The sequence below is a fragment of the Anneissia japonica genome, unplaced genomic scaffold (assembly GCF_011630105.1).
Source record: "Anneissia japonica isolate Jap-2015-1 unplaced genomic scaffold, ASM1163010v1 scaffold1356_len1145284_cov175, whole genome shotgun sequence".
Classification (NCBI taxonomy): Eukaryota; Metazoa; Echinodermata; class Crinoidea; order Comatulida; family Comatulidae; genus Anneissia; species Anneissia japonica.
The window spans coordinates 940548-954213 of record NW_022706987.1 but is presented as its reverse complement, the minus strand read 5'-3'; the positions used below and the strand labels follow the sequence as shown (position 1 = coordinate 954213).

Here is a 13666-nt window from a genome sequence, read left to right as displayed (position 1 = left end):
ATATATATGTATATATATATGTATATGTATATATATATATATATGTATGTATTGTATATATATATATATAGCATATAAATAAATTGATTAGAAATAAATTACAGCTTAAAACTGACTACTATGTACTATAATGCCAGATAGACTTCCTGGAATTGGGGGGGGGGGAGGAGGGGTGTTCGCACGGATGAAACATGTATGTAATATCAATAAGGGGATGGGAGACCACATTGCATATCATGTGTTTCTACTTGTGGGGTGTGTGTGTGGACATTGTTCAAAAGGAGTTCTTGCAGAAGAACATTGTGATGAAGAGGAATCAGGGTAGAGAAAAACAAACTAATTTAGATACTTTTTTGTTTACAGTTTTATTGGGAATCACTTTAAAATCAGTGGCACTCACTCATTTTCGAGTGGTGCATCCAAATACAAAAACATCTTAACTAAATCTTACATACTGAACACAAAATATACAAAATTATGCACTATAGAAAAATAACTCAATCTTCCACAGTACAGTATATCCTATGTATTTGTAAGTCATTATTGTACAACTGATTCATAATATCTTCTAGTATTTTACAATCAAATATAAAGTGATCTACAGTTTCTTTCTTACTGTATTTTCGTTACATAATCTAAAAAAAACCAATATTACTGATGGACCAAGATTCTTTCCTGGCTTCCAGTTCAAGAAAATTCTTAGATCTGAATTTAAATTTTAAGTTTATACCCTGGAAATTGAGTTTATCTAATAGGTACGGTTCAAATTTAGGGGCTCCTTTATACATTATGTATTCATAATGTACCATAGATTTTTCTTGAGCTCTAATAAGCCAATCGTTCTCTTCGTTACATTTGTTATTAATTTTAAAATGTTTGAACCAACCATTACCTGGTTCTTTATTATAAAAAGCCTACAAATCGTTTTTTCGGTAGGATGGTTTTTAAATAGGAAAACCAACGCCATTCTTCTATATTAAAGGTTGCCTTAAAAAGTGGTCTTGGCCGTCTTTCATCATTCATGTTTTTTAGGCGATTAAAATACTCAGCCTTAATAGTATTTTGTTGCGATAATATTGATTTTTCCTTACTAATTCCCTATAAAGTGCCTCTTTGGCAACATATCGTAGAGATTTCAGAATAGTCTTTGCCATACGATTTGAAGGTTGTCTATCTGATCTAATGTGGATTTACCATTACAAAGCCATAGCACTTGCGTAATTAATGGTTGGAAGTCCTATGCATTTCCATAATAAATCCCCATGAGTCTTGATTATTAATTAATGATTTAATATATGCTATAGATCGGTTCCCTTTTCTGATGACTTCATCAATGTGGTATTTATCTGATAGGGTACAGGATATGTATATACCAGGATATTTGTATTGTTCTTGTTCTTTTATGTAGTCGTCGCCTAATTTCCATTTCTTTTGAGAATTTGTTTTTGTCCGGTTATTAATATATTGGATTATTCGTGATTAAAAGATAGTTCCCACATTCTCGAAAAATCATTTACTGCCTCCAACAATTTATTTAGATCCTGTTCATCATCCCCTATCAATACCACATCCTCAGCCCAGAATAAGGAACCAATTTTAACATTTGACATGGTATATATATAAAATCACTTTATTGCATAAAAACAATACAGGAAACAAAAAAAGAGCAAATCTAAATATTTAATCTATTAATGCAAACAATATATGTATACTTTAAATATGAAGAAATGGAAACAATTCATCAAAACTAATACGTACGGCGTATGAGTCTGTTATAATACAAAGATGCGTACACTATGTGTTAATGTGGATAAAAACTGGAACACACCAGTTCCCTTCCCGTAAAAAGGCCTCCCATCTTGGTTAATAATAATAATAATAATAATAATAATGAGAAGTTATTATTGTTGTTGTTTATGTTGTTTGTTGTCGTTGCTGTTGTTATTGTTGCTGCTGCTGTTTATAATTATAATACTTTGAAGTGGTAATCATTAGTTGTGTAAAAATAGTTTTTAAAATTATAGGAATAATGCTGTATTCCGAATGCAGTCCATCACGTAGGCTTATGTACAGTAATTCGTAGGAACGGTTGCTCTCCTCAAAAGTCACTCTCCTATATGTTTTTAGGAGAGAAAATAGGGCCACGATCCAATGAACAATATGGGTATTGATGGATGCAATGTGCAGAGCAACGAGTCACTGGGGTTTAATATCATTTTCTTTTCTCACTTCCCTCGTCCTTAATTCATAACTATTATTTTTACCAAAATCCAACGATAATTTTCATTTTAGTAGAGTGAACTGACCCAACTTAGCTTGTTAATTATCGTATTTCGCGATCATAAGCTAAAATCAGGACTGCTAAAGATGCTTTAATATTACAACTATCTCCAAAATAGAGATACTGTAGTAAACCTTGAGGGTACATCGACCTAGTCGATGTTACTGTACATGCCTAAAAATCAGGTCTATCCTGTGCCTACAGTATGTTTCTTATTTGTTCGCAGCTGGTTACTCAATTTTCTAGGCGGTACAGTACTTTCTAGACCTACAGGTTCTCCCTAGAGTTTAATGCCATAGCCTCCGAATCAGACGTGTATATTTGGTTGACTACGGGGTTAAAATTTAGATAAAGAAACTACTGTAGCTCGTCATATTAAAAACAAAATACGCTTACTTTCAAAGTATATAACTGATCATCGTACTGCGGTGTCTTCGTTCAATTAAATTCAATTAAAGTATATACGTTTACAGTATTTTCTTCTTTGATAGTATATAGCACATAAGGTTATTTAAAAGACAATTTAAAAAATGAAGAGGGCAAAAACTAAAAAAACAAAAGCTTGTGGGTGGCATGCCAAAAACATAGAACAGAGAAAAGTAGGCCCCTACATGAAATTCGTTCAATACAAAAAATACAGCTACCTTTTAAGGAAAACTTGAGCATTGCTTGAAGATAACACAACATGGATAAATATTACAGGGCTGTTTAGAACCGTCAATTTTCAATCGTGGTATAATTTCTTCTTTAACGATTAATTACCGTGAGTTGTCAGTAAAACTTTCACACGGTAGGCAATGGTTTAGCCTTTACCATTTTTTTTTTTTTATACCCAGGCGATATTCTTGTAAATTCAATAATTAAATGTTGTTTAATCAATCACCGTTCATAAAAAAAACAATTAACAGACACTTCACTGAAAATTGCGATGTCACGTACAGGCGGCGTCAAAGAGATCATGCCGTTGAACTTGCATTGAATGCGGTGCGGCCTCATGATATACTATTGAACAAGTACTGTTCCCCGTGGGGACATTGTGGAGTTGCCTGCAGTTCGACACTTTGGTATTTATTGTTGTAATGTTTTGAATAATATACTTATTTTTCTACTACTGTATATCATAAGTTTGTGACCTATGCTCTAATAGAAATCCTCAAAAACGTCTGTTAATGAACGATAATGCAAAAAATAACATTTTTCGATTATTTTTATATGGCTTTACCCTAAAGTGGGGTGACCCTGTATCTGTAAAAATCTCTCCCTGGGCCACCTCTCTTTTGAATTCGTACCTCGCAAGACGGCTCCTCCCTTTGAAAATCCTAGCTATGTCCCTGTAACTTTCCAAAAATTGAGGGGATTCTTCTTTTTTTTTCTCATTCAAATTTTTAATTTGATGCTAAAACTTGCTTAAATATACAAATTAAGCAATTCAAATTAGAATTTCCAGTTTTCCAGTTTTTCTTATAGTAATGACTGATAGTATAGCTGTATTAATTGTTTTATCGATACAAGTTTAAAAGCTGTGATTTATATTAGAACCTCGTTTTTACGTACCCCAGTTATACAAACCCTTGGTTTTACGTACGCCTCGTATCGACGATGACGTCATCAAAAAAAAAAAAAAAAATATTCAAAACAAACAGCCCTTTTCAGAGCAACCATAAGTAAAAAGACCATAATGCAACGTATTTTCATTAAATAGCAACGTTGATTGAGCCTAATACCGGGTTGTTGTAATCTAAAAACCATGTGAACTGAGTGAGATGAACAACTACCGATGGTGCTCAAAATAATTGCTTTCCTGCTTAGCTTCGTGTGGCAAACCATGGAAAATCTCGTCTGGTCGAATTTTTTTACACGAAGCTGGGTAGACATAGTTTTGTACACGAACGCTAATTGGTTGGCTCACCCAGTGCATTGCACATGGTTGCTGTCTCACGTACACGAACGCTAATTGGTTGACTCGCCCAGTGCAGCGCACATGGTTTTAGTTTGTCTCAACAGGCCCAGACAACACTACAGCTCTGTTGTTTAGAATAGGTATGAAGGGGAATTCCCAAGTTATACATGTACCTTTGTCGTATAGGTAATCTTACAATATTTTCATGTTCTTTAGTTAATTAAATATAAAGTGATGAATTAATACACTAGACACATGGTTTTATTTGAACACTTTATTATGACATCGTAAAGTGAAAAATACTAAACAAATCTTTTTATTCGTAGGCCTAGAGGCTAGGTCTAGCCTAGGTAAAATTGTTCGTTCATACATATGTTTAATGAGTGTTATGTACATATTAGGTCAAAGGTTACCACAAATTTAACCCAACCTCTATTTTACGAATCCCCCGATTTACGTACGCCCTCCGGTCCCATACCATACGTAAGGTTTAACTGTATATTTCTAATCAATACTCTTATCTATACTTTGAAAAGATGAGTTTAACAAAAATAATATATGCCATTTTAGTGATAACAATTTTGAACATTTTGACCTCATTTTTTGAGGTGGAGAATATGAGGGTTCTTTTACATATTTTTCTAGATTTTTGTACTGTAGGTCTGTCAAGAAAAATTTGGTGGAGGGCCAAAAGGATTTTGGCTTTAAAATTACTCTCCAAATGTAGTCCACATTTAAAGCCAAAACCAGTACAGCATTTATTTAGTAATTATAATTATATTTAGTAAATATCTCATCTCTTATATTATATAATATTTTTTTCATTCATTGTGTGTGCAATTGAGTATACAGCCAGGGCCGGCTCTAGGATATAATTTATGGGGGGGTGGTGGGGGGGGGGGTGAGGGGGGGGGGGGGGGGGGGGGGGGGGGGGGTCGAAGTATTTAAGGGTGTAACTATAGCATGCAGCATTATCTGAGAACCGAAGGCCCGGGGTGGGTATGGGAGGGTGGTGTCAAAGCGATTGCTGAGACAGATTTGGCTTGGTGTAGGCAATACAGTACTGTAATTTTATCCCAGAGGGGGCTGATTTTAGCGGCTAAAATCGAACTGGTGGACCAATTTTGGCTTGACAGGCCTATTACTCCCATACTTTTGTATTTTAGGTTGGGTCAGTCACCTTTAACCCCAAAAAAGTAATTTTCCCACCGTTCCCCACCCATCTTCTGCTCCATTCCAAATTTGTTTTCCTGTACTCTAGTATGTATTTCTACATTTGTCAGTTGAAATGATCATTTCTTTTGAAACATGATAAGCCATTTTTAGTGAGTAAAACAACAATTTTTGACATTTTGACCTCATTTTTCAAGGTCATTTATTTGATAATTCTGTGCATTTTGACACAAGATCAACGATAGTGTTCCTGCGATACATGATACATGTCTTAATATTTTAGGCCACAGTATAAATGACCTTTGACCTCTCATGAAAAATTTTCCCCACCCCCTTAACATTTTTTTTTGGTGTATCCTAGTATATATTCCTACACAAATCAGTTAAAACAGATGAAGTTGAATTTAGAGATACTAATACTGCCCTCAGTGATTTAAAATTATGAAGGTGTATGGCATGGACATTCACCAGTAAAATATTTTCTGCTCCATCTGGATGTTTTTAGCAAAACTATTTGCTAAATAATAAAACAAACTTTAATTTTTATTCCACCCTCCTCCGGTGATCTTTCAAAAAAGTACGCGAAACAAGGAATAAAAAATGTCTCGCCTAATGGAGAAACCAGCTCAAGTATGCATAGAAAATCGATAGTATAGTAGGTGCATAATCACCATAATACACTTGGGCCCTTATATAATTTTTAACAAAAATTTAGCAGAAAACAGAATTTACTTTCCAAAGTGTGTGGGCAAATTTCCAGGTTCAATTTATTCCACCACGCAGGTCTTATTTTACAGTCGGGAATATGGGCAAGAAAAAAGTCCTTGGTATGGGCTTGCTATACCTTTATTATGTTTAAATAAATATTTAATAATATAAAATATATTTATTACATAATTCTTGTTCTTTAAGTAATTACATTGATGAATAACATTAAAATTTCATTATTTGACCTAATTTTGAAATTTAAGAAGTAATAATAATGGTAATAAAATAGTGTTTTTATTGGCTTGCAATTATAATTCTAGAATTACAATTTAATGTTTTAATTAAATTAATAATATTTAAATATTAATGTTGCATTCCTTCTAATTCTGGTTTTTTAATGAAATGTATGTATTTTATTTCAGTAAAAATTCTGTAGAAGTCTAACCATTGCAAAATGCACTTCTGAAGATATCAGCAAACCAGTGGCTAATGTTGCTTGCTTGTTTTGTGCTCGTTAATTTTGCTGAATGGTGAGTCAAAAGACTTGTTCTTATTATGAATTTCATGTCCATTTTAAAATGCTTTATGGGATAACGTTTGACCTGGTTCAGTACTAAAAATAAACATTTAATTTCAATATTACAACACAAAAACTGTCATATTCCCTAATTCAATTATTTTAAAATAAATTAGGTTTTAATTGGAGATTAATATAATTGACAGAACATTTATATATCTATACATCATTCTTTGCTGTTATTTCCCCCATTTTCAATGTTAAAACAACACTTTTTAAAGATTTTATGATAGTTTCTGTCTGAAGTCATAAACTTTGAAGGCTTATGTTTAAACGCTTGTAACTCTTTAACACTATTAATAACTCAAAATCAATTTTTGCGACGAGTGACTGGTTTGGCTCGTCTTTGCCACGTGTGTTTAATAATAAATGATTAATAATTAATTGTAACTTACATAAATGCATACTATTTAACATCGTACCAGCTCAGATAAATAGGATATATATTTTTTTAATGTAAATTACTACTACTACTACTAGTTTATATGGGGTTTTAAATCAGTTTAGTTGGTATTGACTTAATTATCTAATGTAATTAATAGGTAATTTATACAGATGCGATATTAATGTTATCTCTACTAATGGGAACTTATATTTAATCTGTATTTGTTAATAACAAATTGCTTGATTTTATGCAGCTTAAAACAATAATTACCAAAATCTTTTTGAAATTGACGTAATTGCTCTATTCCTTTTCATTGATGTTTTATTGTCCCTCTGTAACAACATTTGTACTATATTATTTCAGTGAAAACTACGAAGATCTCAGAAAACCAGTGGCCTCATCCTGCTTTCTTAGTTTATTCTCTGATCGACAATCTTGGATGGTCTTTCAAGATAGTTGTACGATTATGGCGTTTAAACCAAATATATATTCATTGTAATACATTTTGAATAAATAAATATTAATTGTATGAGTTTAGTATTGAAGTTATTGTAATATTGAATAAATAAATATTAATTGTATTCAGTATACTATTGAATATTGTTTTTTCTTCTCGATTATTGAATGAGCAGGATGGTTTGGGAAAAAAAAAAAAAAACGCCCTCGAATAGAAAAAGGCCCAAAATATGACTAAGTTTTTTGGCCACTTTAGTCTGTGGAGTTCTGGTAAAAATAGTGAAGAAAAGCGCCCTCAAATAGCCTTTTTCACCTAAGTTCTTTAGGGTCTCTTAATTGTCAATGGTAAAAAGCTCCCTCTAAGATCCATGTTTTTCAGAACTCCACAATTGAGCACTGAAAAAATGGCTGTTAGAGGGCGCATTTTATTATTTTAATAGATGTTGACAATTTGAGACCCTGAAAAATGTAGAAACAAAATGGCTATAGAGGGCGCTTTCCAGCACCACAGGAAACCCCTTTAAACAGAAATTTAGAGACCCTGGAAATTTTGTTTTTCTATTAGAGGGCACTCTTCAGCACCACTTTAATACAAATTGAGGGAAAATTTAGTCCTTTTTCTATTAGAGGGCGCTTCTTTCGTCTTACCTGCTTATCCAGTCTTAAGACACGACCAGCAAAGAAACACATCAACACATTACTTATATTTTTTATTATAGAAACTTTACAACCAATATCATAATATATATTTATATATATATACATAAAATATATGAAAAATTAAGTATTGGAAATTGTTTCCCTTGGTTCAATATTTTACAATGATTTAATGCTGCAATAACTTCTCATTAAAAATAAAATAATTTTTAAATTCCTTCGATATATAAACCATGATTAAGCTGTCTCGGTATTCAGCAAGATATTTAGACTCCAGTATATTTTAATTGTCTTGCAAACTATTAGGCATAATCAATTAACTAAAAGTAAAATGCTTTACACAGCCTATATTAGAAAAATTAATTATATTACTCTTCCTTAGGTTAACATAATTCGAACATATCTTCTGTACAATATAATCAATATTTCAGAATGATGCAAGTTGTCTTGTTCCAGTAACTTGTAAATATACAATAATTGTTTGTGTTCTTTCATAGGAATTACTCTTTTGACTCTTGAAAATGTTCCAACTAGATTTCAGTGTACTTTTCTTGTCTTGCAAATTGGTTATGCTCTGTTTGCTGCATCTGCCAAAAAGAAAATTTTAATAAAGAATCAGATCAAATTAATAAGTTAAAATTTCATAAGGTAACTTGAGTATATTTCACTTGATACTTACAGTGCCATTGTTTCTTTGATACATATATCTTGCAGTAGAGATATGTCTGTCCTCTGCAAACAAACAAACACTGTATGCATTATACATGATTTAAAATTTAAAGAGGAATGGAATGAGACCAGGCTAGGATGATACATAAAGTAAAGAATACAAAACTAAAAGATGAAAATAAGCACATTTAATAGCAGCAGAATAAATTAATTGAAGGGACCAAAAGAAAACAGGCTAAGATGAGGAGCAAGAGAAGAAAAAAAACAAAATAAGAACAGGAAAGAGGAGGAGAATGAGGAACAGCTGATAAAATGACACAAAAACAATAAAGTTGATGTAATTTCAGATAGATAAAATTTGACGAATGCCACTGATGGAGATGTTGTGAAATAAAGGTCCTCTTCTGGTTTTTTTTTAAATTCTTTTAACATTTAAAAGACACTAGACATTCTTTTGGTGGTATAATTATTCTTGCAATTTACTTTACAAATTATGGGATTTGGAAATTTGGAGAAATGAAATTGGGACATGTATTTTTTGGCAGGATTTTGTTGAAAATAACCCATATGTTAATTATTTTCTAAATTTCAATCAGAAATGTGTTAAAGATTATTTTACCGCAATAAAAATCAATTTTCCTGTAATACTTTGTTTTTTAGTACCTTAATATGGTGGGACATGGTATGACCACTTTACTGAATAGAGTTCCTAAAGTTGTGATTTGATTTGATTTTATTCGGAAGCACTGATCACAAATAAACATTACAATAGAAACACACGAGTTAAAACGTACGGAAGTCTTCCGTGGATAAACCCCCCCCCCCCCCCCAAAAAAAACAAAAACAAAAAAAAAACAAAAAACCAGTAAATATCATTCCAGCTTATTTCCTTTGGGTTTAGTTTATATCAAGTATGAAAGTCGGGGTACTTTAAAATTCAATAATTTCTATGCTAAATTTAATAACTTACATGTTAATGCAAAACTAGCAAGTTAATTTCAATATTTTTTATGATTTTTGTCACTTTCAGGGGGCAATACATATTTATGTCAAACAACGTGGACTTCTTTTGATGGAGGTTTTAAGTCATCTGGTAATGCAGTTTGATGTTTTTAAAAGCTAACCAGAGGAAAAGCTGTTTTGGCAGATTTTCTAAAGATAATGTTACACCACTTAGACTAATCTTAGGATATGGATCGGTTGTTTGGAAACCAACAACCAAATATTAGATAAAATCGTTTATAAAATCTGCAGAGGTTCTTGGCTAGGCTCTCTTCCTAGGCGAAACTGTCACTACCGAAAGAAGGAACATACAAAATATGTCACAAGATATAAACTGTGAGGTGCCAAATGTACGTATGTATGTTAAACCAACAGGAGTATGACAACTTTGAACTTACTCTCACGAAACCTTGCTTGTTTACAATCTTTTCACAAATTTGATGACATCAGCGTCAGAGACGTGCAGACGAACATCCAGGCCATTTCAAAGGTTCCTATTGCTTTACAGCATTGGAACCAAAAAAAGGGAAATTTTTATATTTTTATTTTATTTAAAAACCACAACCAACAGCAAATAAAATTCGCCAATAACAGGAGGGTTCACATGAAACAGGAAATACAAACGAAAACAAATCATAAAAAGGCCTAAAATGTATAAAGACAAAGTAAACCTAAAACCTCATTCTTTAACTGATTGAAGGAATAAGAAAATATATCAAGGCTATTATCTTGAACTAAAAGCGAGTTATATAATTTACTTAACCTACAAAACAACCCATTTTTAATGGCATTTACCCCCCCCCCCCCCCCCCAAAGGAACATAAAATATAGGTTTATTTCTACGAGATGGCACATTAATAAAGAAACATGTAATCAAAATTACAATGTACAGCATTATAAAGAAACTTTAGATCAATATAAGGTCTACATACCTTAGGAGATAAACAATTTCTGAGATTGACTATCTCAGTCTGATTATATAAAGCAAAACGCAAAAAAACGATAATGAATTTTTTCAATGCGATTATTATTATAAATAACTGAGCCAAAATCAAGAGCAGATCTAATTAATGTTTGATAAAGTGAAACTTTTGTTTCAGAATGAAGATCTTTACAGTTTCTCCACATGAGTCCTAACATTCAATTAGCCTTTAATTTTTAATGTTTCGTTAACATTAATGGAAAAATTAAGTTTAGAGTCAATATAAACTCCCAGATCTTTTTGAGTGATATTATTATCATTATTATTGTTAGTATTACAACTCAGGATTATCATTATTATCAACATCATTATTATTATTTTCATTATCGTTATCATTACTATTGTTATTGATATTATTATAATTATTATTGTTAATAGAATAGTAAAAAATAATAGGTATTTTCTTGAGAGTAATGCTTAAAATTTTACATTTACTTGGATTCAAATCTAGTCCCCATTTTTGCGACCAAACACACAACCGATCAAGATCACTTTGAAGATTATGAGAATCCTGTATTAAACTTATGATTTTATATATTTTTAAATCGTTAGCATAAATTTAACATTAATCAAAGAGTATTAGTATAAGCTACTCTCAAAAACATTATGAGAAAATTTATCTTTTATTTAGCAATTACCCGCAGTCATGATTACGTGGTTTTTTTACAACTCATATTAACAAAATAGTAAGCCTGGTAAAAATTAAGTGTATTGCAATGCATTGTTATAGTGTATAATCTAATATAATCTATTTTCATACTAAAATATATTCTAATCAAAGAAAACCTTGAAATATAAATAGAATCAGATGCAAATATGAGAAGCAGAAAGACATGATTAATGTTATGGTTCGGGGATTGCACTGGAATTGATTAGGATCGAGTCGTCCCCATGATCATTTAGCTTACGCTAATCTACACAAAATCGTAGAGAGCCATCTTTCTTTTTGACTAGCACAATGGGGCTAGCAAAACTGCTTTATGATGCACGGATGACCTTGATCTAACATTTCTTGTAACATTGTCTCAACGTCGGCAATTGAAGGATTAATACAACGATAAGGTAACCTAATGACAGGGCCACATCAAATCTGCCTACATCAAATGCACCTGTAGAGAAAACATGAGAGTGTTAATGTAATAAACCAGCAACTTTCTGTTTAGCAAAATCTAAGTGGGTAAGAGTAATTGGAAAGTATCACTGCCCCTGTCCGAAATAAAACCACTCACTTAATCAGTTGTACCACCAGCATTAACACTTCCAATCGACGGTAAATCGGCTTTCAATTCTGTGGTACTACAGGGGGAAATGACACCAGAATGCTTCAATGACACGAGTATATTAGATTCTTCTTCGTCTATCTGCAAGATGACTTCAGATCTACAGATGGCAGGTGGAGTTTCTCTGTCAAGTGATCTTCCTAAATCCTGTAAATTAGCAAAACTAGGAAATTCACGTAAAATATTGCAACAACATTGGATAATCATTATCATGTCTGCATACTGCATGATCAGAGACAACTAAAAATCCTCCATTTAAATTCTTATTCATAATGGTTATTGGAATCTCAATAGGCCTATAGCCTTCAATGGGGACTTCCAGACCACACACACTGACCACATTCATGAACAAACCACTTACCGGTACTGTTCCCAGTTCACCAAAGCGCGACTTCAACTGATTATATGCTGATGATGGAATTATCGAAGCTTCAGCACCAGTATCCAATACACATCCTAGCTGAAGGACTTTTGTCAACCGTCTTAGCTGCCAAATCAACATTTGTGAGATCTCACAGCGCTGAAAACATCAATGGTAGAATGACAATGTGATGCTTCAACTTGACTATCGCGTCCTGCATTAGATTTAACATTAGAAAGACGAGATGAAGAAGATGAACCACCTGAAGCATTAAAATTATGATTACTATGAGAATTACCGATATTAACCTTATTAGGACAAGCATGAGAATAATGACCAGATTGATAATACACGACCAGCATAATCCAGATGGCATTTTGCACTTACCATTACCATGGCCTTCCTTACCACAATTGTAACACTTCAAAACTCGAGCATCTCGTCGAGAGTTCAAGACAGATCGTTTAAAATCTTGCATTCCATTCTTTAGTTGTTTCAGCTCAGATACCTCTGTTGGTTCACTATATCCAGCTTCCTACACGGGGTTTAACTTTGGGTTTCTCCCCTTTGAACAATTCAAGGACCTCTTCCCTCATTTCATTTGTTTACTCGCCAATTTAATACGACGAAGCTCACGTTCAACTGGATCCCGTACACCTTCAACAAACCTCTGCTTCAGAGTGGTGTTTTGGAGTTGCTTCAGTGCAGTCTTCTCTTCAGTTCCAGACGCTTTAATAAGCTGAGAATAAAGCGTGATCAATTTTAAACTATATTCAGCTAATGTTACACTATCCAATTGCTGTCTAGAATAAAATGAATAACTAAATGCTGCGGCCGATTCATCTGACTGAAAAGCAAGTTTCAATATCTTAAGGGCTTCAGTGACACCCATATTATTTGTGGACATGAGCATACGACATTGAACCTCATCTTTGCATTGCCAGCCAAATGACTAATAAGTGCAGTATATTGTTCATCTGCATTCAAAGAATAACGATCACAATAAACTTGGAAATTATATAACCAATCCTTCAAAGAAAGGTCACCAGGGTGATTTTTCTGGGTAGAAATTCCCTTGGATGCATTGGTAAGCGCAATCATATCGCTAACGCCAGCAGGGTCACTTTCTGATTCCGCCTTATCACCTGTCGCCATAATGCAGAAGAGTTTTGATTTAAATGAGCAATATAATATATATTATGGAAACAACAATGGCAATATACATTATATATATA

General features: G+C 32.8%; 1 protein-coding gene and 1 long non-coding RNA gene across 2 annotated transcripts in view; one reads left to right on the top strand and one right to left on the bottom strand.

The window, feature by feature from the left end:
- Window positions 1–7612, top strand: part of LOC117106283 — a 20625-nt gene extending 13013 nt beyond the window's left edge. The window contains exons 2-3 of the long non-coding RNA XR_004445039.1: window positions 6485–6592; window positions 7388–7612. This is a non-coding gene — a long non-coding RNA (uncharacterized LOC117106283). The remainder of the gene's footprint in view (window positions 1–6484; window positions 6593–7387) is intronic.
- Window positions 7613–11520: 3908 nt separating this feature from the next.
- Window positions 11521–13499, bottom strand: LOC117106279. Its single transcript, XM_033247639.1, has 4 exons — window positions 12819–13499; window positions 12432–12590; window positions 12020–12217; window positions 11521–11899 (listed from the first exon to the last, which is right to left on the bottom strand). The coding sequence occupies exons 1-3, from the start codon at window positions 12825–12827 to the stop codon at window positions 12020–12022; spliced, it is 366 nt and encodes a 121-aa protein (XP_033103530.1). The 5' UTR covers window positions 12828–13499; the 3' UTR covers window positions 11521–11899.
- Window positions 13500–13666: the final 167 nt, after the last annotated feature.